This window comes from Urocitellus parryii, chromosome 4, assembly GCF_045843805.1.
Source record: "Urocitellus parryii isolate mUroPar1 chromosome 4, mUroPar1.hap1, whole genome shotgun sequence".
NCBI classification, from domain to species: Eukaryota; Metazoa; Chordata; class Mammalia; order Rodentia; family Sciuridae; genus Urocitellus; species Urocitellus parryii.
In genome coordinates, this window is record NC_135534.1 from 188,198,689 (window position 1) to 188,224,502 (window position 25,814).

The 25,814-nt window shown below is 45.9% G+C and overlaps 1 protein-coding gene across 1 annotated transcript in view; it reads left to right on the forward strand.

Annotated features, from left to right (window-relative positions):
- The first annotated feature begins 2,128 nt into the window (after positions 1–2,128).
- The window catches only part of Palm2akap2 (PALM2 and AKAP2 fusion), a 334,047-nt gene continuing 310,361 nt past the window's right edge, over positions 2,129–25,814 (forward strand). The window contains exon 1 of the mRNA XM_026391105.2: positions 2,129–2,405. Within this exon, the coding sequence (XP_026246890.2) occupies positions 2,361–2,405 (45 nt within the window). The 5' untranslated portion in view covers positions 2,129–2,360. The remainder of the gene's footprint in view (positions 2,406–25,814) is intronic.

Genomic DNA, 25,814 nt, shown 5'->3' on the forward strand with positions numbered 1-25,814 from the left:
TGGCCCAAGCCTGGTTCTTCTATTTTGAAGTCCAGATCTTTCCAACAGATCACAACTAAAGGGGGCCCAGACCCTTTTCCTTCCCATCTCCCTTTCCATCACATCTTTTAAAAATTTATTGAGGCTAAATATACATGATATAAAATTTACTACTTTCTCCATTTTTAAGTGCCCAGTTTAGCAATATTAAGTACATTCACATCATGTGCTCCATCATTCTTTTTGATGCCTATAGAGCTGAGGGGGAAAGGACCATTTCTTGTTTGTTTCTTCCTGGGGCCTGCCACACCTCCCTGTCACTGGCGACCCTGGTGTTTAATGGCTGAGAACATAGGCTCTGGGAGTTCTGCTCAGAGTTTGAATCCCACATCTATGACCCTGGCTGAGGTTCCAGCCTCAGAGTGGCCTCACTTCTGCATCTTGGTATTCTCTGCTTTTGTTTGTTATACATTCTCCTGAAATAACAGCTTTGTTTATTTGTGAGGAACTCCCTGCCACAAATAACTTGTCCTGCAAGGGCTCGGGCTGGAAACAAAGAGAAAATGCAACATTTGAAGAAAGTGATGGGTCTTAGCCAGAAAGTACAAGTTCCTGATACATTGGAGCAGAGTGGGGATGTCACACTTTGGCATTAGCTTAGATTTATGACACAAACAGCTCCACCAACACACTTTATGCAGAAGAGAAAACAATCCCTCATTTAAAATGCTTAGGTGAGGGCTTTCATCCTCAGATCTCCCGTTGATTGCTCATCAAGTGACAGTTAAAAATCTCTGAAAGTTGAAAGGGCAATTCATTTGAAATGGAAAGAATTTGCCCAGAAAACAGATGATTTTTGGGCAAATTTCATGTGCATATCTCCTAAAATGCTTTCTTAACTGCTGCACTTATAGAATCATATGGATCCAAAGAGGCCATGTTGGTTTTTTTTTCTTCTTCCTTCTTCACAGTATTTATTTCATTCTATAGGGGAAATTTTTCTAATGAATGTTGGGGATTCTAGCAAGTCCTTACTGATTGTTGAGAGGAATTTTGTTTGCTTTCAGCATTTCTTTCTTTCTTTTTAGTTTTTTTTTTTTTTAGTTGTAAATAGACACAATATCTTTATTTATTTATTTTTAGGTGGTGCTGAGGATTGAACCCAATGCCTCACACGAGCAAGGCAAGTGCTTTACCACTGAGCTACAGCCCCAGGCCTGCATTTATTTCTTTTATGGATCAAGTCTTATCCATCCCCCATAATCACCCCAGGAAATGTCACAAAAGACTCACTTTAGTACAGAAGACCTTCAAAGTTACCAATACAGAATGTCACAGGATAATAATAAAAGCAGATTTCTGTAACGCCTTTTACAATATACTTGATAATATCCTTTGTAAGGATACTTCTTTGAGGTAACTCTGGGATCCTCCATGTTTTTTCCAGATGAGAAAACTGAGGTTCAGAGTGGTTAACTGAGTTGCCCAAGCTTTCACAGCTTTCAAACTGCCCAACCCAGCCTAGCCAGCAATCCAGGAACTGCTTAAGCCACATTTGACCTCACCAGAAGGGTAACTGGCCCATTTGTAGATATACCCTGCCCTCAGCTGACTAGATGCTTGAGGACCCTGCCATCTACAGCATGTGGGCGAGGCAGCTCTTCCCCGTTGGATACTTCCCAGCAAGGAGCCCAAGCATCTGGCGTGAGCTAGAAGGCGCCCAGAATACTCGGCGGCCGCAGCCCGCACGTAAGGGCACGTGCTGGGGCCCCGCATTCTGCCAGAGTGCCTTCCACTGGCGTCTGCTCAGCGGAGGCGCCACCTTGGTGGGCTGCGGCCCCAGCGCGCGCGTATCCACTGAGTCGCGAGCCGTGCGCCCTGGAGGTTGGTGGAGCGGCGCGTCCCAGGTGCCCAATCTCGCGCGCGTCGCCTATTCGCGTCCTAGGGACCCTCCGCGGCGGCTGTCCCGGCTTCTGCTGCCTGCCTGGAGCCTCCCGGGCCGCGGCCACGGGTCCCCCACACTCCAGGGGCGGAGCGAGGCGCCGAGACGTCAGGGCGGAGGACGAGCGCGGGGCGAGCGCGCCCTCCCGGCGGCTGCCCGCAGCCCACGTCCCCGGCTGGCGCTGCCGGCGGCGACCGTGAGATGCAGTTAGCGGCGGCGCTGGGGCGCAGCCAGGCGGCCGCGCGGGCGGGGACCAGGGGCTGAACCCGAGAGCCAGCCGTGCGCACAGCTCTGCCCGCTGCCCCCAAGCGACCCCGCTGCCTGGGCTCTCCTGGGTTCTAGCTAAGCCCCCCGGGGTGCACGTCAATTTCCTTGGGTGACTACAGCGTGTGTTTTGTTTTTCTTTCCTCTTTCTCCTGCCTGGGTGCCCTTCTCCAGGATGGCAGAGGCGGAATTGCACAAGGAGAGGCTGCAAGCCATAGCAGTAAGTCCACTTTCATTTTATTTTCTTGCTCTATTGTCTGGGGTGGACGGGGACCCCGAGGGTTTTGGGGTGAGCGGCATGCCAGCGTGGAAGCCTCGGGCCATATGTTCCCGGGTAAAGTCTGTCAACCCTCAGCGACGTTGTCTTTTCCTAACCCCCCCAGGGCGCATTTAGGACTGGGGATTTGAACGTGAAAGATTGGCTTAGAAATAAGATTCTTGACGCTGGGCTGTGGGGACAGACTACTCAGGCTTGGGGGCGACTCCTGGAATATTAGCACCCAGTGCTCAGGAATTCACTGGCTTCGTATGCTGGAAAAGGGAGAGAAGGACGACCTGAACCGTGGCTGCCTTCCTCTGCGGAAGCTGTTGGCCTGTTAAGTGGAAAACCAGGAGCCAGCTACTGGGTCAGCCAGCCACGCGGTGAACCTCCTCCCAGAAACCAGGAGTGTTACTCTCCCCTTCTCAATTTGATATTGACAAGGCCCTGGCCCAAGCTACCATCCTAGAGGGGTCTGAGGACTTCTAACAACTGCTGGATCCTGAGAATAATATTCCAAGGGAGCCTCTTCTCTGTGGGGTGTGGATTATCTGCAGACCTCCTTTCGGCATGCAAAAGAGCAACCGGGTTTGGCAAAGTTCATATGCACTTTCAGAAAAGTGCACTCATGTGCATCTTGGGTACAAAAAATAACTCACTGAGACTGCCTAGATTTGAGCAGTCTTGCCAGAGTGTTGCCAATGATCCACAGATGTGGTATTTTTACTGGAGCCACCACAGCTGGATTATATATTTCCTTTGTGGATGAGGGAATGATTATGGCTGTTATTTGAAATAAGAACAATTAAAAGAGAGGTCTGTTAACATAGAAGACTCTCCAGATATTCTTATACCTAAGTCCTTTTCTTTCCTTTTTTTTTTTTTTTCCTAGTCTAGGAGTTCCCTGGAAACACTTATAAATTTGTTGGAGAAATACTGAGTAATGTTTTGGAAGTGAAGTACATGAAAGTATTTTCAAAAGCCTTTGGGCAGATTCTTCTAATGCACAAAGGCCCAACTTTTTAATTTTTTTTTTTTTTAAGAAGCATTTGATGTGGTCTTGGTGGCTCTGAGACCTCCTTTCTCAAACTCTTCGAATCTGAAGGGTTCTGGGGACTTTCTCCCTGGAGGGTGAGAGCTGTCAGCAATGCTGAAATGCTATGGTTTGCCTGTGAGGCTGTTGTGGTCCTCAGAGCTGGGGAAGACTGTCTTTTCTCTCCCTTTCCCCCTTGCATGTGGATTTGGATGGTTAATGAAATTGTTCATGGTTTCTACAGTTATTGGCAAAGCAGTGTGGCAGTTTGTCATGAACTTGATAAGAATGGAGATATTCAGCTATTGGTGCCATGGAGCTGGTGGGTGTTTTGTATAAACTGGATAATAGGCTGCTTTAACTGTTGACCAAGTGGCTGCTCCAGAGAATGCTCAGTCGCTCCCATGGGCTGCTGTTGACCATTTGCAACAGTTGTCACATTTTCTGCCTTTGCATGGGCAGCTTCCCCGGATGCCTGAGGGACAGCTGAACCCCATGAAAGGACTTACTTTCTAAACACAGAGCCAGCAGCAGCTCATTCTGGGGCCACCCCCTTTCAAGTGGAGTTGAAGAATCCCAGCAGAGGCCAAGCAGATTTTCAAGAAAGATCTAGGCCATCTTTTAGAAATCTCTTGAGTGTGTGAGAAGATAAATACCCACTCGTGCCTATTCAGTGGGGGGATTGAGTTGGTCCTGAGGACCTGTGGAGCTGTTGATGATTCTCGTGAGTGGGTCAACATCGGTGAACAGGAATGTGGTCCGTAAAGATTTTCTAACAGTGACATCATTGTGGGGGGGGGGGGGGATTAAGAGACAGAAGGGTCTGGGGGGACCTGTGGTTACATGAGTAGATGGTTTTATGCCACACTTTGGCCTAGAGCACACTTTCCAGATTGGGCGAACCCTGCCTCTCTCTGCCATTTTCCTAGAGTTCTCAGGAGACCCCGAGGAGCTCATAAGTCTCTCCCAGAGCCTAGCGGGCCTGAAGTCTCTGAGGACATAAGAGGGAAGAGAAGAATGAGTTCCTCACATCTTCACCTGCTTCTGGGTCTTGGGCAGTCCTGAGTCTAGGCCTCAGTTCTATGACACGGGCCATGGGTTTTGCCTCCTGGGCTGGCTTAAGGGCCATGAAGAGGCAGGTGAAGCACCTGGCATGCAGCTGCCATGACTTGATGCTGACTGAGGCACAGTGCTCGGTTCCTGTCTTTTCTGCTGCCTGGTCCTGAAAGTTTAGGAGCAATAACCCTGAAGTGGGAAAACCAGGGACGTCCTTTTTTTTTTTTTTTTCCTTCTTGTCTTCAATTCTAAGTGAAGGCCAGGGAATTCCCAGCATCACTTTCTCTAAGTGCTTCAGGCAAGGGGTGGCGCTTAGGACGTGAGAGTTCATTCACCTATTCATTCAGCAGGTATTTACTGAGGGCCTCCTCCTGGGTGACAGGCTGCTTTAACTGTGGACCCAGTGGCTGCACCAGAGAATGCTCCATGGGCTGCTGATGACCATTTGCAACAGTTGTCCCCCTGGGAGGGGACTGGCAACACTGAGAAGATGTGTCCCCAAATTTCAGCCATAAGAGGGAAGATTTCACCCTTTTTTGAACACTTGGTTTTTGAAAAGCCGAGGTGTCCTGTGTCCTGAGGTGTATGTTACATGATTGTGTGTGGGATTCCCCCCGCAAAGGGAATTAAACACTTAGAAACTACAGAACCTTAACTGAACCTTCCATCTGAGTCCAGAGACAATCGATGAGAGAAGACGGCTTTTGTCTTATTTCCTTCAAAAGACAAGCAAGCTCATCTGACGACTGTCTCCACTCCCACCCTGTATGCTCCTTTCATCTCTTGGCACACTCCAAGAGCTCTAAATTTATAACATACAGAACGTCTCTGCCACCGAACAAACATGAATGGTGATTCCAGGGAATAAGAATAATTGCCATTTGTTGAACCTCAAACATTCAGCAAGGCACTGAGTGAAGTTCTTTATTTTTTAACCGACACTTGTTGAGCAACTCATGGAGATAAAAGAAAAGTGCACAAACAGTTGCTGTACCTTACACATCTGTGAGCCCGTGAGCACACTTGTGGGACGTGCCAGCCAACTTCAAGGATGCTTCCCAAAGAAGCAGCATTTGAGCACATCCTGAAAACTGGGCAAAATAACACAAAACTAGTGTTAGAACCTCCTCAATTACTAGAAGGCATTGGTTGATTTGTTGTTGTTTGATTATTTATTTGAAAGGGAAAGCCCAAAGCACCTAAGTTGAGTCAGTAGCTAGTGGCACAAATTCAGTGACAGGGCTGGCATGCTTTTCATCACATAGTATCTTGCTTTAGCCTATGATCAGGCTGCTGAAGGGGGCCTGATTCTGTTATGCTCTTCTAAGGATGAGCAGGTTGTAGAACTGGCCCAGCATTAAGCAGGTACCATCCAGGGTTCAAACCCACACCGCAGGCCACTGGAGCCTGTATTTTGACTACTCCCCTGAACAACCACCCACTTTTGGTAGTAGCATCTCACTTTTCCTGTGAGCCCACCATCCAGGTGGTTCCCCAGCCCCAGTAAGAGCCCATGAGACAGCAGCAGACTGCTTCCGTAGCATTGGCAGAACCTGAGGTAAACCAGGAGGCTCCATCTTTTTTGAGAGTCTTCCAAGCCTGGGTTCACTGCACAGAAACACCCAGTGTAAACCAACCAAATGAGTAACACTCTCTAGGGGAAGAAGCTGTGGAGTCTCTGTGGAAGCCAACTTCGGGGGAGGGTGTTGTTATGTCTACACATCCAAGGAAGAGATAATTTTTCTTGAGCATGAGTGAAAATAGTGAAATGATACAGAGGTCCTTTTGGGTAAAAGACCTAAAAACCACAAGGACAAGGCCACAGGCCAGCCCCAGGGACCCACATGGGTGTGTTTATGTGTGCTGAAATATGAAATATAAATCTAACCTATACTTCTTCTTTAGGGAATTTGGTCATTTACTCAGAACCCACAAGTAGAATAGTAAAAAAGAACTTTTGCTTTTGGACGGTGCTTCTCAGTTTGCATAAGCCTCACACATGCACCCTTTGCTCTGAGGTGCATAGGGCAAGCCTCGTTTTCTCCACTGTACAGTGGAGTGTCCAGAGATGTCCACACTCACACAGTGAGGGATGGAAGCATAGCAAGTCCCAGTCTCTCCTGACTCCCGATTCCCTCTGTTGGTGACACATTCAGCCTTGGTAGGGTGCTTGGACCTGGGCTGGACTTGCCACAGATACTCCTGACCTGAAGTTCACTGGCTGGAGGAGAGGGGTGGGCCTGAATGTCCCTCTGTGGAATCAGTCTTTTTGTGGCTCCCTTCATTGAAACTCTCACCTAAAAGGGGGCAGTGAGTGAACTCTCACCAGGTTCGGAGCTCTGTCCTGAGCAGGCCTGGGTGTAGGTGGTTGACTTAGGTTGGCTGTGCCCTGGACTCTCAGAGAAATATTTGTGGGCTTCTGCTTGGATTCATCTTTTCATGCCTCTTCTTACCTTGGGGTGATTATATCTTGGGTTCCAAGTTTGAAGTGGGGACACAGGGACCCAGGAGGCTACCAGCTTGATCCATGCCATTGAGATTGGCCTGCATTGGCTGGGCACAGATCCTTGCTACCATTTACCTATAACTAAGTCCAACATCCCAAGTCAGGGATTTCTCAGAGAGGTTAGAGAGCTGCAACCAAGCCCTAGTAACAAGTGTGTATTGTGTGGGGACCATCTCCATACCTGTCCCATGTGGCATGGGTGAACTGCTGACAAAGGACTAGAAAATTTACCATCCTAGTCATTACTCTGTTACCTACTTCCATTTCAAAAACATAGATGTCACTGTATTTCTAAGTTCCATGTGAAGGCCTAAGAAATGGTTTTCTGGGGATATTGGTACTTGTCATATGATCAGGTTCCCCCTGGCTGAGTCAACTGGACTGCCAAGTGGATAGGGGACACTTTGGGCCCTGGCAGGGTCATTGCTGGGTCTGGGAGTGCCAAGGCAACCTTACACAAACATGGTCAAGGGCCATACACATCTCTGGCCACTTATTTATACCTCTGAGCATTTTAGTCTCTTGAGACAAAGATCAGTTTCTCTGGCAAACTTGAAAGTGCTCTGAGGAATAGAGCAGTTATTTAAAACAAAAAAAAAAAGTTATTATTACAAAAGCCAAGCCACGGGAATTGTGGGTTATGATTCGTCAGCATCTCAAGGAAAACCAGAGCTCACTAGAGAGTCTAGTACACTCTGATGGGGTCTGTGCAACACTTTTGAGACCCCTGCTCACGTTTCATCACTGATCCCTTTTGGGGATGTTGATCAACTTGCTTGGCAGTAAGAGCTGGTTTTTATGTGGCATCACCTTGGCTAAGACAGCAAATGAGCATTGGTGCACAGAAACTGTGGTCCCAAAGGCTGTGAGTGTGTTGCACAACCTGACAGGGTAGTTACGAACATGGATTCTGGAGTCAAAAAGACTGGGCTCAAGTTCTGGTGTTTTCATTAGCATCTGTATGATGGCATTATCCCTTGGCTTCCTCATTGGTAAAATGGGTGTAATGGTAATGTCTACTTCAGGGACATTGTTGTGAGGTTTTTTTGAGGGATTTCATGGGAAATGCTCTGAGCCGGTCTACAGGAAGCACTCACAGAATTTTCTATTTATAATAGGGAAATAAAAAGTTATTAATGCATGCGTCTTTAAATGGAAAATGGACACAAAGGGAGAAAGGTGAATTCTGCAGTATTTAGCCAAACAAGGAAATTTCAGGTGAACAGAATAAGTACTAAGAGTTTTCAATGCATGGGGATAGTAATAACAACAACAATAAAAGTTGAGATAATGGAGGATTGTTTGCAATAGACAGAACCTGGAAACTTAAAGGGCTGGGGGCGGGCAGTATGCAACTTCAATGAGGGACACAGACAGTGGAAAGTGTGAGGTCTTGGAGAACAGATGCTACTTCATGGTTAAGAGGCAGTTAATTTATGCTGTGCGAGGACGTGGGTCCTATGTTACTACATCAACTCATTTTCAAGAGAAGCCAGAAATCTGATTTTTTTAAAAATGTAGGATCTCCTTTTTTTTTTTTTTTTTTTTTTTTTAGAAAAAGCACAATATCAATTAGTTTAAAAACTTTCAAAAGATTTGTGGTCACAGTGCAATTCCTGTTGGTCATCAGGTGGACGTTTTGTGACCTTTATGCATAGGTGGAGCTTTGAGCTTGACATTATGCTTTCCATATGCATTGGCTCATTTGGATTTCACAACAATGCTGGTAAAGTAGTCCTCCCAGCGTCCCCTAGGTCTTTCATAATGTTGCAAAATCAGGCTGCGTTTCCACCAGGGCTTTGAGAGTTTGGCCTCCAACTCAGAATACTCACATCTAGGTAGGTGACTGTTTTCTAAATTAACAGAAGAATCTGAAAAACAATTAGTACCTTAATGTGTGACATTTTCATTATTATAGAACAATCTTTAAGAATATTTACTTGAGGTATGCAAATCCTACACTCAAATTTGAGTCTGTCTTGTGTCTGCCAAGATGTGTGAGGTGATCCTGATTTATAATCAGTTTCAAGTAACGATATAGGGTGGCCTTGTTGGCATCAGCACCTATAATGTCAGCAACAGCCAGTTGATATAGACTTTTCATTTTTCAGCCAGATAAATCAGCATAGAACAGCCACTCACAGACTTTTTTAGAATCACCTAGAACACTCTTTGCAACACACTCCCAGTGGGTCTGAATCAGGAGAACTGCATTTTTGCCAAGTTCCTGGGTAATGCTCTTCCCAGCTACAATTGCTGGGCTGGGGAACACACTTTGAGAAACAATTGTAAACTAGTAGGAGATCAATAAGAAAAAGAGACTGTGGCCAGTGTTTTGATAAGTATCACCTGCCCATTGGGACATGCCCAGGAGTTTGTGTGGGGTGTATAGTTTGAAGGTATGACGTAGAATAAAAGATCAGCGCAGCCCAGTTTGACAGTGATGCGGATGAATTCTTCACACATCAGAGAAGAGGTCTTTCTTGGGTACTTGTTTTCATCTATTTAAATAAATGTAATTTCTGTCCATTGGTCACTTGAAGACACCTGTTGGGAGAGTTGGCCTGGGATTGGCTAGGCTGGTTGGGAGGGGTTGCTTGTGATTGGCTGAGCCGGTTGGGAGGGTTTGCTTGTGATTGGCTGAGCCGGTTGGGAGGGTTGGCTGGAGATCCTCTGACCAAAACTATGGGCTCCAACGGGCCCTTGGGAAGGTCTTAGTGGGCAGCTCTGTGAGATAAGTTGTGTGGTGAAGAAGACTTCCATCAGTGCAACGGAGGGTGATATGATGGTGCTCTAGATGTAGATGTCCTATTGCAGATCAGCCAGACAAGTCTCCTGGAACCTTCTTCAACCTGCAGGTACTGATTCACGGTGTGGCGGAGTCTCGGTGGGTGGCAGCTCTACTAGGACACCAGGATGAGCAGAAACGGAGATTCACTTACTTACTGATGGCTAATGATTCTCCTAAGTCGATCTGTGTGTACACCAGTAGGGCTTGTCATTGACGTACCCAAGAGGAGTTTATTCTCCCAACCATGTCATGCTGGCCTCCCTTGTCCTTATGTGTAGCATCCATTGTTTGAGCCAGGACTTCATTTTTTGAAGGATTCAGCCTCACCCAGTCTCTTATTTGTCTTAAAACACAAAGCACAGAGGCCTGTGGCCCAAGAGAACAAGACTGTGGGTGATGAGCCAGGCAGCACAGGGCACTTTGTAGAGGAAAGGTCGCTCATGAGCACTCTGGGTTTGGGAGAGTACCACCCAGCTGAGACCTATTTCTGACAGGAAATGCCAATAGGAACAGAGGTTGGTGTGGGGTGGCACATCTCAGAGCTATGTGTGTCCTTGCTTAATTATTGTCAGCATTTTTTAGTGGTCTCATGTTGAGCTAAAATGTTCGTAAGGAGATTATTAAATATACACAAACTAGGGTGTGAGAGACAAACAGAGACAAGACTGAAGCTTATTGGCACAGTGCTTGAACATGTATTAAAAATATTTGGGGCTAGTCTTTGACACCATTATCAGAGCTTCTGAAGCATCATATGAGCTTAGCCAAAAGAAACGAACCGGGCGGCTGGTACTTCTCCCTTGCACATGTGGAAGAGGAAAGAAAAGCCACCTGAGTCCCAAGATTAAACAAACAAACAAACAAACAAACAAAAAAGCCCCTTCTGGAGATGGAGAGGCCTTGAGTCAGACCCCAGAGCACATCTTTCTGTCCCTTCTTTCCCTGCAACAGCCAATTTCATTACCATGTGGGCTTTGGGGTTCTTGACAGTCTGTGCTTGACCAAATATCTTCAAGGGCCTTGTAAAACCTGCCCTTACTTTTTTGCAAGCGGGGAGTGGAAAAGAAGCCCTTTTACTGGTTGATTTACTATTCTAGGTGGGTGGGATTTTCCCCCCCTCTGCTAAACTATAACCAGTCATATAAGGATTCTCTTTATTTTTAAATTCAGGGCTGAAACGTAAAACTTTGAGGGTTACCAAAAAAATGTAATTCTTAAAACATGCCTGGAAACTTAACCCCTTGGGTGCTAGGTAGGCAATTTTGTTTCTCCGGGTTCAGTGCTAATGTTGATAACCTTGAGGCCGGTGAATAGCGGCTGCGGCTTCAGGATTTGGGTTGCTCTGATGTTCTGCTTGTCTCCTGTGGGATGTGACAGCAAGGCCGAGATTTAGGGAAGGTGCCTCTTGGTGGAGTGGCATGGACTTGGTGCAGCAGTCTCCCCCAGGCCCCTGCTTGGTCTGAAACACTGGATTTCTACTGCCTGACTTGTCATCTCAGACTAGTGATGATTGCTGCCTTTAATGGAGTGGGAAGTACTTTGAAATTTTCTTGTCCCAGTGGAACTGTGAGACATATCTGAAAACTCGAGGTTGACCTGAGTGAGCCTTCAGTGGGTGGTTATCCAGATTAGCAAAACCTACTCTAGGATGGTTAGGCTCCCATCCTGTTTCCAGGTAGTTTGCAGATGGCCTTGGCCTTGAACATTGAAGTCGGAGCACACGTGTTCAAAGCCCAATGCTGTTGCCATTAGTCAAACAAAACAGCAAAACTCATTCCAGGTATTAACAATAGATGGCATGAGTTGATGGGCCTGGGTGAGAAGATCCTGAAGTCTGGAGGTAGAAGACACTCTCATCCTTCCCAGTACCAGCAGTATGACCCCAGTCTCCTGATCACCCCCATCCTTATTCACAGTGAGAATGAAGGATATCAAGCCAGTGTTGGATCTGACACTGAGAATGAAGAGAGAGTGCCGGCTCTAGAAACACAGAGGAGAAGGGGCGAAGGTGAAAGCAGCTTCAGTTTCCCGGCATCACCTCTGTCTTGGCCTGTCTCAACTACTGCCTCTGGCTGGCTGCAGCTCTGTGCCCCACTAAGTCTGGGTTATAGTGAAAAAATTGGAAGCACAGCTGGGCGCGGTGGCGCACGCCTGTGATCCCAGCCGCTCAGGAGGTTGAGGCAGGAGGATCACGAGTTCAAAGCCAGCCTCAGCATGGCGAAGCGCTAAGCAACTCAGACCCTGTCTCTAAATAAAATAAAAAATAGGGCTGGGGATATGGCTTAGTGGTTGAGTGGTTGAGTTCAATCCCTGGTACCCTCTCTGCTCCCCCCACCAAAAAAAAAACAAAAACAAAAACTGGAAGCAGCCTGGCTTAGCGGTGGAGGGTCCCTTCCAGGCCTCCCCTGGCAGAGTGGATCAACTCCTCTGTAGGACTTGGGGAACCCTCATGGTTGCAAAAGCTGATCCAAAGATGGTTGCTTCATCTTGTAGCTCCTTTTAAGGGCAGGGAGGGAAGCTCCCAGTTCCTGAGAGCATCCATGTGGCTGACACCCTGCAGAATACCTTACTTTAGGGAGTGAAACCCAGACACACCCAGTGCCGGGTTGACCTGACTGAGCTTGTTAATGATCCAAGAGATCAGGCTCCTGGGGGGCAGTTCCCGAACTGCCAACTCATGCTGATTGGTACTTAGTAGGAATACAAGCCTAGGATCTTCTAGTTTTACAAGAGAACCTGGGAATCCAGCTTTTGAAAGAAATCTGTTGCTATTTAAATGTTCACCATGATTTAAACTCTATATGGGCCAAACCAAACACAATGAGATTTTAACACGGTGTGCGCTGGATTCATTCCCTGCCCGTGTCCCCCTCCCCCCTGGCCCTAGCCTGAGCCGTTAGTTTTCCACTTTTGACTTTCACAGAATATTTCATTTAATTGTAAAGCCAATACTATGTGGGGGTGGGGTGGAGGGATATTATAGCTTGGAGTTAAGTGAGATGTAGATACATGTTTGTTGGGCAGATTGTGGGATGGAAGCCCATTTTTTGTTTTGTTCTGTGTTGGCTTTGGTACTGGAGATTGAACCTGGGTTGCTTTACTACTGAACTACATCCCCAGCCCTTCTTATTTTTTATTTTAAGATAGGGTCTTGCTAAATTGCTGAGGCTGACCTCGAACTTACCATCCTCCTGCCTCAGCCTCCTGAGTTGCAGAACCCCATTTGTCATAGAATTGAGGGCCCTCTGGGAACTGGACCTTATAAGAAACTATAGGTTGGGATCAGAGTTACAGCTACCACTGAAATCAGTTCTTTATCTGGCATGATGTAAGAACTCATGAGTTCTAAGAATTAAACCTGCAAGCACCTTTTCAAAATAAAAAAAAAAAAAGAAGTTAATGAACAGAGATCAAAATTGACTTCAACTTTTTTTTTTTTTGGTATGGGCATTGAACTCATGGGCACTCAACCACTGAGCCACATCCCCAGCCATATGTTGTGTTTGATTTAGAGACAGGGTCTCACTGAGTTGCTTAGCACCTTTCTGTTGCTGAGGTTGGCTTTGAACTCTCTATCCTCCTGCCTCAGCCTTCCGAACCACTGGTATTACAGGCGTGCGTCACGGTGCCCGGCCGGACTTCAGTGTTTGATGTCTGAATTTTAACACATGTATACCTTGTGCTACTACCAGGACACACAGCAAATCCATCACTTCCAAAATTCTCCAGGAAGCACTGCTTTTTAAACTACCACTGGAATGTAAGCAGTTCTGCTCAGCCCCCACCTTGCACCCTGCTTTGAGGGCATAAGAATCAGGAGTGGGAGGACTGACCACAACAGGAAACTGTCCTTCCCGGCCACTGGGAACTGATTCATCATGAATACAACCCCATCCTCAGATGACAAGTTTTTGCGTCACCCTAATAAATATCTAAGCATTTTTCTCTCCATCCTGGCTCATCTATTTATTGTCCCCTACTAGAGTTGTCACATTTAGCAGCTTATGACACAGAGTGCATAGTTATGCCTGGGATAGACTTAAGCCATCATTTGTCATCTGAAATTCACATTTACCTGGACGTTCTTTATTTTATCAGTAAAGTCCATCTCCATCCCATGCCACCTTCAACACCAGGTTCAGAACCTACTCCTTCTGAGTCTGTGCTCGACTCCTCTGTTGTGGGAGTGAATGAACCTTTTAAATTTTAAATAGCATGCTCTGTGGAGCCAAAGGAGGCGTTGGAAGGGCCGGAGTGCCTCCTCCCTATATGGATGTGTTTTCAAGAAGCTTTTTGTGACCAACTCATCCTATCTTTTCTGAAGAACGAGAAACAGTCCCATGTGTGTTGGAAGAGGGAAGACAACTGGATTTGAGACCTTAGTCCATTTCCTAGCTCCCTTTTCTCCCTCTTCTCAGGTCCAACATTTGAATAACATAAAACTGCAAAGACTAAACTAGGAGATTGTTCACACCGAGTGAGTTTAAAAATAACATTGGAACTCTAGCCTTCAGCAAGCCATAGATCTTCCACTGCGTCGGGCAAGACAGTTTCTTGGGGTGTGTCGGGGTGAGTCACGTGGCCCAACCAGATCCTTCCCAGCCTGGTTGCTGCGGTAGAGGTTGGTACAGTGGTTGATTTGGTTGTCTTGTTTGCTTTGTTTTTCACTCACTCATTTTACTACTCTGATTTCAGAATCACATTGAGACAAGGAGGAAAGTCCATTTCAGATAGCAGCTTCAGAATGACGAATGAATGAAAATGGCCAATTTTTAATCTGGCACACAATAGCCCATGGGCCCAATCTGGCTCACAGCCTCTTTTTATAAGGCCTGAGAGCCAGGCAATGCTTTTCATATTTTTTGAGTGATAGAAAAAAATTTTTTTTTTAATTTTGTGACCCCTGAAAACTATGTGAAATTCATATTGCGGTGTCCATAAAGAAAGCTTTGTCATTCGCTTGTGTGTTGTTTGTGGCTTGAGTTTGTGCTGTCGTAGTCATTGCAGCAAAGACCATATGGCCTGCAAGGCCGAAAATGTTTACTCTCTGACCATTTACAGAAAAACTTTGCTGACCTCTGCTCCCTAGACAGCACATTTGCTGTGGCTGTGTTTGTGATTAAGGCTCTAAGAATCTTTTCGCTAAAGAAATAACTGTTGTCTCGTTGCTGGCAGTGTGGAACAATAAAACATCTCAGACATCCTTTCTGCTGTGTTCTGGGCACTATGAGGAGAGGCATTTATTGGAGAGCAAGTATGTGAGCTTTGCCACTATAGAATTTTCCCATTATGTCCTCACTGCCTAAGCCAATTGCTTGTTGTTTTCTTTTGAAAACCAGAAAAAATCTGATCTCTTAGAGGGAATGGTTTGGCCCATCCAACAATAAGGTAGGACACTTTCTATTGGCAGGGACTGAGAGTAGAGATCTTCTGAGTGAATTTTCTTTATTCCCTGGAATTTGCCAGAACCCTTACTTTCCCCTTAAGGGAAAGCAGCCACATTCCCTGAGATTGAGCAAGGAGCCCTAGAGGAGTGGTTTGCAGCCAGCCACGCCTGTGGGTCATTGGCCCTTCACTGAGATCCGTCCCTTCCTGGAACCCACAGGGCCAGTGCCTCGAATTGCTAATAAAGTGACCACCAGGTAAAAGCTGCTGGTATCCAGCAGTGACAGGGTCCATCCTGGCCTCCCTGAATCAACAGATACTTCCTTTGTGCCCCCTTCCATTTCTCACTTGAAAAGGCCAGCTGTGACTTTGAATCTGGTCTCCTGGAAATTTCCAAAGGGACTTTGATGGATTAGTGATATTTTTGAATTGCCCAAGGTTTTGAGAGACAGCAGAGCCATGGTTGTGAAATCAGGTTAAATAAAAGGTTAATACAGGACTTGGACTGGCCGCCTGAGCATGGCGGAGTGAGCAGGGCAGACAGTTGCAGCTGCTTTTTCTAGATACGAATGGCTTTTGCCTCTCTGGTCATACATGCATTTGACCCTAAAGTTCTCTACATGGGCTGCTTCCTAGTAGCTGCTTGGAGAATGGGAAGCCACCCACGGTGTGTGAGCACTGCTCCAGACAATTCTCTGCTGTGAGGGACTGTCCCATGTATTGGGTGAGGTTTAGTAGCATCCCTGGTCTCTCTCCATTAGATGCCAGTAGCATCTCCACTCCTCACCATGGCAATTACAGAGGTCTCTGGACATTGCCAAGTGACCTCTGGGTAACAAAATAACACGTGTGAGAACCACTGATGTGGTATAACACGATCTGTTACCTGACCAAATGAATTCTCCATATTGTCACCATTAGGGATTCATTCCTTTGAGTTTTGACTTTCATCATGAAGGATTGATTCCTTTAAACTTTAGAGGTTTTTTTACATTTTTACAAATGTTTTTACATTTTTCCAGAGTCCCTCAGGAGAATACAAATCTCTCAAAAAGAATAAGAAAGGCTTCAAGCTAGGGGCACAAATAGTTTTCATCTCTGATGTCAACTCTGATAGGCATGGCGGCCTGTCATGCTGTTTGGGGAAGGTCTTTGAAGCTTTATTTTGGGTGTTGAGAAAAGGACACCAGATAGATTGGAGTTGTGTTCCAAGGGCAGGAGAGGAGGAGGCCGCCAGGGGTGTGTGTAGAGCCTTCTAACCTGACTTCTCTGTAGAAGTTGGTTACATCAGGCCTCAGCCGGGCATTGTAACTTGGCCTCACTGCGGTAGGGGCCCCTGTTCACATGAGGTCCCTGTAGTCTGCTGTATTTATTAGGCCAATTTTCCAGCAGGTGCCAGAGGGTAGCTTGAGGAAGGGGCACTTCATAGAGTGCCCTGTGGGCTCGTGGAGGTGCTATAGTCTTTGATGGGGCTTTGATGGACAGGGAACATAAAGAGGTGCAAAGAATTTAACTTCCTGTCTGTTTCCTCCCCTGCCACTTAGCAGCTCAGAGTTCTGGAGTCACCACAGAGGCAGTGGCAGGGATGGCTTCTTCTGAAGGCAGTGAGGAAGGGAATGTTCCAGGCCTCTCCCCTGGGCTTGTAGCATCTTCCCTCTATATGCTGTGTCCATCTCTGTGTCCAGATTTCCTTTTTCCGTCAGGTCCCAGTCATACTGGCACCTGCCCTAATGACATCACTTTGACTTGATGACGTCTGTGAAGACCATCTCCAAGTTGGGTCACCTTCTGAGGAGCTGGGAGTTAGGACTTGAGCCTGTGTGTTCTGAGGAGACCCAGTTCAACCCATGACGGGGTCCCTGCCTTGTGGTCAAGTGGTCTCTGCATCTCACAGTAAAGGACGTCTATACCCTGCCCCGCCTCCAACTATGGCAGTGGACATTGGGCCCCAGGGAAATGGTGCAGTGGGAGGTGCTGCCCAATGGGTGCCATTTGCTTCAGGCCTCAGCCCTGTTTTCGTGTTTGCTCCTTCCCTTTAGCTCACAGCCCTCAGCACTCCATGGCCCTGTCTCCAGCCAAAGCCTTTTATCTGGAAAGGTGAAAGCAGGACGGTATTTCACACTAAGGTGTCACGGATATTACACATCCCAAGATTGTTTAGAACTAGTGAGAAAAGCTGTGAACGGCCTCAGTTGCCCAGGCCATCTGCTTTGTTCAGGACCTTGGGCGGTTCCCCTTCTCACCATTATTAATGAACCAAACACTCCCTGGGGTCACAGCTGTCTCCAGTTCGCCCAGTTCTCGCTTCCCTTGATGGGAGCATCAGTGAGCAGGACAGGTATTATTTTCCATAGAGAGAGCAGGAGCCCAGCTGAGGGGTTTGTCCGGGATCACTCAGGTTGTGGCTTGAGCCCACGCCCTCCTCTCTCTGTGCCAATTCTTTCTGCTACTCCAGTCTACCTGCCCTGCCACCCTCCCTTGTTCCTCCTGTCCCATCCTGCAGTGCAGAGACTCAGTCTCCTCTTGCCCTGCTCCAGAGCCCAATCTGGGGCCCTCTGGCCTTCCCCAAGGGGGCAAAAAGCAGCTTAGCTGGGTGGTACCAAGGGAAAGCATGAGCTGTCACAGGGTGGGTCAGGGAGCAGAAGTGGTCAGAACGTCCTGAAGTCTGGTGTGGCTGGAGCCTGGGAAGGGAAGAGAAGGGCAGGGGTGCTGGGTCGTGGAAGTCTTGTGTACCAGGAAGGGGCTGTGTACCCGGGTGCCACGGGGCCCCTGGAGATAGATGTGAGGCTTCTCAGGTGCTACTCATGGCAGAATGGAGGCAGGATGTGGTGGGGAGCTTCTCTGAGCCCTTTAGTGCCCATTGTGCCAATGCTGGAATATTCCTGGAGGCTTCTAGGTGGCTCTCCATACCATGGTCATCTTGAATTTTTTTCTTTTTGTACTAGTGGTTATTGTTGAACCCAGGCTAGTCTACTACTGAGCTACATTCAGACTTCTTTATTTTATATTAAGACAGGGTCTCACTAAGTTGCCCAGGCTGGCCTCGATCTTGTGATCCTCCTACCTCAACCTCCTCACACTGCAGGGATGACAGTGTGCAGCACTGTGCCCGACCACCTCTAGCTCTTATGACCGTCCCAGTCATTCTCTGTGTACTGCAACCCAGAAACAGCATCTTCACCAACGTCGGCTGGAGGCCTTCGAGTCTTCGGAGAGCCAATTTAGAGTTGGAATGTGAGGCTATTTCTGGACAATATGACATCCTGTTCAACTTTCAGAGGAGCCTGGGAATAAAGGGGTGACTCAGCCTGTATGCTTATTTTTAGGGAAAGCTCAGAAATGGGTCTGGAGCCACTCAGATTCCCCATTGCCCGCCAGTGCAGCGTGCTATTGGAGGAGACTGCTGGGCAGAAGTGCTGTGTTTATCATCAGCTGATGGTTACCCGGCACCTCCCACGCACCAGCATCAGGTTTATGGATGTGAAGAGAGGATGAGGAATCCACGTAAACAAACCTTTCAATCAGAGGAGAATATGGCAGGGCAATTACATTTGAGAGAACTAACTTTAGAGCTAAAGAATTGATATCGCAATTACGTGCTTTTGTTATTGGGCACTTAATACATATTACGCATTATAAGTGTTTTTGCAAAGTTACTTCATTTAATGAGAACATCAGTGCTCTGTTAGAGCATTGTTACCAGTGTTTTAATAGGTAAGGAAGCGGGCTGGGGTTGTAGCTCAGTGGAAGAGTGCTTGCCTAACATGTACGAGGCATAGAGTTTGATCTTTAGCACCACATATAAATAAATAAATAAATAAATAAATATCCACCAACAAGTAAAAAAAAAAAAAATTAAAAAATAAATGTGGGAATGTTCATTTCAGAGGTTAAATATAGACCTAAGACCAGGAATGCAAATCCAGATTTGCACTTCCAAGGCCATGCACGTGACCCTGCCCAGTTTTGTCAAACAGATATCTCGCTTGCCCTTGGGTCCTGTGTGTCACTAATTGATCATGGAAGTATTTCCTGCTCAGCTCAGATTTGGCCTCAGGATCCTTCTCAGCACAGTGCTACAGGTTGCCACTACTCCCAACATAGCAATGGCCACACTTGAAGCCTATCTGCTATCTTTCTTTGAATTTGCTCAAAATAGCAACTTTAAATCTGCAGGTTTATTTATTTATTTATTTATTTATTTATTGCTGATTTCTGTAGCTCTATTTATAATCTGTTTCTTAAATACTTATAGGAAATGAACCATTTGATACATTTTTTGTTTTGTTTTGTTTTATTTTGTTGTTCACTCCGTGGAGACTCTGTGTTGTTTAGTAGGCGGTCCTTACTGCATTGGACTGAAGAATGTCATTTTAGGAACCAAGGCCTTGATGTGGACGATCGGCTTAGGGGTCAGTGTCTGTGGGCATGAGTGAGGCATGGGGAATGAGCTGTAAGAACTCAGGCTGTTTAAGGCAGTAAAGCTTTCAAGTGGTCTGTCTGATTAATTACGGCAGGATAACAAGGTGGGACCAGGAAGGTGATGGGGAGGCTGAGAATGCAAGATGACGTTGGGGCCAACCCTGGGAACACACATAGCTTCTGCTGCTGTGGAAATGTCAGCTCAGCAGGCAATTGCTTCGACCCTGTTCAAGCAAGCCCAGACAAGACAACAGGGAGACAGTCCCCAGGACGGGGGCAAAATGGGGACTTAGGATCCAGCTTTGCTGTAGGATGAGCTAGTACTCAGTCCAGGAGGAAGCCTGTGGACATAACTAACACCTGAACATCAAGAGATGGCAATAGAAGTGTTTGCAAAGAAGCATGGGAGCTACAATGATTTCTTCAAATTCCAGAAAAATGACCAGAAACAGGTTTGAAATGGGTGCACAGTGTCCTTTTTGGATCACCCATGCAGTGTGCATTCAATAAAAATAAAACCATTTTGCTTTACTTTAAAAAAAAAGAAAAAAGAAAGAAAGGCAAGCTCAGGTCAGGAGCCTCTGGAAGCCTGTTAGCAGGGGGCAGGACATCACCATGGACCTGGGCTGTGGGGCCAGAGCTCCAGCCCTAGGAATGGGATAAGAAGAGTAGGGCCAGGCTCACTCTGAAATCTAGTCAAGCCAGGGCTGGACTAGTTGCCCAGGTATTGACATGGAATGTTGGAACATGTGTGTGAATATGCGTATCTTCATGTGTTCATGCATGCACATAGAAGGCAGGCAGGAAACTGCATCTACTTACCTATTCCTTATGCGTTGTTAGGGTTAGCAGATTGACCTGGTGTGGTTCATGGCCTGTGCTGCATGCAGCCTTCCTCTGGACTAATAGGAGGGAAGAGATGATACCCATTTGGGAGAGATGATACCCCCAAATCAAGATGGTAGCTGTTGGGAGAGATGATACCCCCAAATTAATTAGAATTCCTGATAACTGGGTTATTTGTGGCTGACCTGCTGAGCATCCCAATGCCAATGAATATCCCCCAAAGGATGTGAGGGGTTACAGCGCTACTTTGGAGGGTCCATATGTAGACATATCTCTTACATTCTTCTCACTATGGGAGGGGGCAAGAAGGTGCTGAATGTGTTTTCCCAAAATGACATAGTATTCCAGTCTTAATTTCAGCTTCTTCTGACCATTTAGGTTGGGTTGCTACTGGTAACATAATGCTGTGTGCTTAATGGGATGTTGGGTGCTCAGGGAAGAGCAGAGCAGGCTTTGTGGGTGTGTGACCTCAGCAAGTCTCATGGGTCCATAGTCCTGGACACCAGACCTTTGTTGAAATTATAAAGAGAATTTTAAATATAACACAGCACACAAATAAGCCCCAAATTTTAGTGGGTTTACTCTTTCGAAAGCATTTCCCACCACTTAAGAGTCTTCAATAACAGCTTTCTTCCACGTGGTGATTCAGGTTCCTACTATTGGTGATTTTGTTATTGCCCAGAACCTCAGGATCCTTTGCCTGTAGCCTGTCACAGGAGGAAGAGAGGATGGAGAGGGTGTCCTCACTTCTTAACTGCCTTTGCCTGGAAGTGAATCACATCACTTCCGGTCATGATTGGGAGAACCAGTCACATGGCCCTAGCGAGGCGCACTGGAGCTGGGAAACACGGGACCTAGCTGCTGAGTGGTGGCTTCCAGAAAGGCCGTGTCCTATGGAAGGAACACAAATTTAGGTGGATCAGTAGCTTTCCATGCCAAGTAGAGTCTTCCTGACAGGGTCCCTAGTGCAAAAGCAGCCACCTGAAAGCAGAGCATTGCGAACTGAAAAGGAAACATGGGAATCCAGGTCTTGTTTCAGCTCCATCAGATAAGAGTTATCACTGCAATTTCAATAAGAGAGAGAAACAGGAATTGGAGTGGCCCAGGCTTGCCTGCTTGCTTATTTATTTGTATATTTCCAATTATAGGTTTTCAAAACTGCAGATGAGACACTAACACTCTGCCGTGTACACAGAAACTCTAAGATGCCTTGCTACTTCACCAATCTACTGTGCTGAAAAACATAAAAGCTTATCACAGAATTAAGGACATGTAGGAAATGTCACCATGGATTGTTGGGTTAGTTATTTTCCACAAACCCTTTTGCTAGCTAGCCTCGTGATGTCCCTCGGTAACCATGCTCATAGGCGGATGGCCAGGTACTGGTGCCTCAATCTGGTAGATTCTGTCTGACCATTTGAATTAAAATGCTGATAACCAGAGTAGGCATCCCCTGGAATGTTATCCCCTGCTTGCTGAATTTGTGTCATTGAGCCTTTTGTCTGGATGTGTGTTATGCAAACTTAGGAGTCCTCAAAACTGTTTGGATCCAAACCAGAGAGAGGGCTACTTTGGAAATGGTTTTACCTGCTTTCCTGAAGTGCTGGTGATTTGGCAAACGGTGGTCAGAGACCAGACCTCCCATGCTCTCTGATAAATGCAGCCCATTTGGTGCTTTTATCATCTCAGCAACCTGATGTAGGTGCTGAGGTGACAGTGGGTGTGTCTGTGAGCTGTACCAAAGGGGTGGGGAAGGGAGCATGCAAATTTGCAGCAATGTGAGGAAACAGGTAATCCCTTCTTTTGCCCTGCTTCTCCCTCTCTCCCTAGTAGACAGTGTGAAAGGAGGGGATGGTGGCTTGGAATTCCTAGTGTCTGCTTGGGATGGGTATGTGCACTTTGGGAGTTAAGATGTAAATTAGGTTAACTGTGTAAACAAAGGCAGAGGCTATAAATATGCTCCATGATGTGTCCCAAGCCAAGCCCACAGAGTCCAAAGAAAATCAAAGGCTGTATCACGTAATACTTTTTCTGGGTACCCTGGAAGCCCCGCCTTCTCTGAGACATTTCCAGAGAAAGATAATGCCCAGCTCAGCTCTGTTAGCTGAACTGAATGACCGAGTTGTGGCATTGCTGTGACCAAAGCCACTTAGATGATTTCCCCAAGGAGCTTCCAGATGCAGCCAAGTTTCCTGCTTTTCCCTGAGTTAAGGGAAATCTCCACTTGCCTGGATGTTATGTCTGTCATCTCATCATTGGAGAAAACATATTACAGTCTCCTGGAGTTGCTTTCATGAAATGGAGCATGGCATCGAGGAAATAAGATAGCCAGCATGCCATCGCAGCGGGTCAGGAATAGTATCCTCTATGTATTTTGATTACATTTTAAAATTCAGTTTGCACACAATCAGGGTGCATTTAATTAACTGCAAGGCAGATTATCAGTCTTGGTTTGAATGCATCTGCATTTTAATAGCTTCTTCCTTCCAAATAATAGAATGATGGCCAATATTAACCCATTGTCCCGATGCTAAAATCATGGGAACTTGGTTGTTTTCTGCTCATTTTTAAAAATATCATTATTTATGCAGTAGTAATGAAATCAAGCAGTTATCATTTGGCTTTTGGTTAACCAGTTGAGGTTCATTTGTTAATTTTCCGCTAGACTTCTGTTGTGAGTTGAATGAATATTCCCCCGAGGCCCATGTGTTTGGGGCCTGGTCACCAACATGTGATGGATGCTATAGGAGGTGGGGCCTGGGGGAAGGAAGTGAGATCATTGGGGGCATCCCCTTAAAAGGGCTTGTAGGACCATCACCCCTTCCTGTTTCTCTGCTTCTTGGCCATCATGAGCTAAGCAGTTCCCTCCAGCATGTGCTCCCACCATGATGTTCTGCCTCACCACAGGCCCCAAAGCAATGAAGCTAACTGACCAGGGACTGAAACTAAGAGCCAAATAAACCTTGTCTCCTTATAAGTTATCTCAGATACTTTATGACATTCATGAAAAGCTAACACAGCTTCCTTTATGTGCATATTTTTTCTAATTAGCTGATGAATCAAAATGCTAATGATAGGAGAGCAAAGAACACTGGCAAAGTTTACTTTGTAGATTTTTACCCAAATCATAATTAGTTGATTTTTTTTCTCCTTTAGATTTTCCAGGATAAAGTATTTTAAAATTTTACAATTTTTTTTTAAGTTCTAAACAAAATGTGAAATGTAACAAAAAAAAAATGTGGAAGGAATAAAGTAATTTAAAAGTGCCCGGAATGAGGTATCATACTCAATAAATATTTTAACATTTTAAAAGGGAAAAAAAAGGCTATAATCTCATCACCAAACAAATAACAGGAGATTTTCCCTTGTACAGATTTTATAAAGTTGTAATTCACTCTATTTAAATATTACATCAAGCTTTTTTGTTTCATTTAACATGTTCATAAACATTTTCTCATGCTGTTATAAACTCTTCATAAATATAATTTTAATTGACTGTGTAATTGCTTATTAGGGGTATGTTTGGCTGGGAATACCAGAAAACCTGAAGAATAAAAGCTTAAGGGGATTTTTAGTTTCATGGAAGAAGAAATTGGGACAAGAGTGGAGGCTTTTGGGACAGGGGACTGCTCATAGAGGGCATTAGGGAACCAGCTCTTGCAGCTGTGCCATCCCTAATGATGGCAGCTGCACATAAACCCCAGGGCCCTCCCAGAGGAATCAGGAAGTCTGCTTCATGATCACCCTAGCTCAAAAAAGAAATTCCAGGTAGGTAACTTTCCCATCTCTGTATTGGAGGACTACAGGTACCTTAGATTAGAGTGAATTAGTACTGTATCAAAGGGCAGTTGGTTTTTAATTTTTCTTTTCTTTCTTTTTTTTCCCTCAAAATTCCAGTATGTTTGCTTACCTGTAAGCTGCAGGGTTTAAAGGCCTGTCTTTTACATACTACCCTCTAACTTGGCACTGGAAGCACAAATGTACAACTAGCCATGAAAGTAAGATCAAAACCAGCAGATACCAATTTCAGGGAGGCAGCTGTCAAAAAAAGATGGAGGGAAAATTTCTCTAATCTGAGAGCTACCCTGATTTGGGATTAACTGCTTCATGGGATTGTGGTTCCCCTGCCCAAGATGCAGGGACTGAATAGTTACTTGGTAAATTGCAAAAGAGGTCTTTTCTGATCTGGTCAAGTGAACCAGGTGACCTATAAGTTCTATGTGTCTCTATGATTTTAGATTAGGGTATATTTGCTGCAGTATTTCCCCAGCACACAGAATATGTGTTGTATGGCAGAACTTCTTGCTAAGATTGCTTTGGATTGAACATAGTTGGGTGAAATGCAGATGCTTAGAGTAATTGCCTAAAATAGACACAGTTTACCTCTTAGGCTCCTGGCTCCAATATGGTAGAAGAGCTCTCTCTCGGATTTGGGCACACCTGTGATCTGGGTCAAGCCCATACACTGTGACCAGCCCTATCTTAAATGACATACCTTGTTCCTTGATACCTGTTAGTAAGACTTCTTTCTTTCCTAATGCTATGAATTTTCCCTTTGTGTGCCAAAGAACATGTGCATGGAAATGGAGGCTCTGTCTTTGGCATCACTCAATTATAAGGCAAGGAGAAACATTAAAATATTGTCCCTTGATTCATTTGCAAAACAGGTCCTATGGAAATGCCCTTTCACTAATGTAACTCCTTTTATCTGAACTCTTGACTTAATGCTATGAAATCACACAGTCAGTAAACCTGTGAGTTTGAGTCTGTGTAAGGCAGTCCATGATTTTTAAAAAAAATATCTATGCTATAGACACATTTGTGAGTGCTGAGGATATCAGAGTAAATACGACAATCTCTGCCTTCATGGAGCTTGCATTCCAGTTGCATTACAGAATCTGTATACTGTGTCGGTTTGGGGAGTGCTGAGGACAGGGATACCTTTGTGGGATGCTCAGGGAAGGCCTTATGGCAAGGTGATATTTGAGGTATGATGGAAAGCAGGGCACTAAGTATGCAGGTATCTGGAGGACACAGGGGCAGCAGGTGCTGGCCCTGAGATGAGCGTATGCTTGATGTGTTCAGGAAGCAAGCAGAAGGCTGTTGGGGCAGGAGTGGAGTGGGTGAAGAATGTGACCACAGGAGGGGTGACTGGCGCTGGATTATGAAGTCACCTGTATACCCGCACAAGGACTTTGCTTTTAACTTTAAGTGAGCTCAAAATCTAGTGGAGGGTGTGGAGCACTGGAATTCTACAATCCAACCTGTTTTTTAAAAAAGATGCCTCTGGCTCATGTGGTGAGGATGTGGGGGGAGTAGTACTAAGGAGGG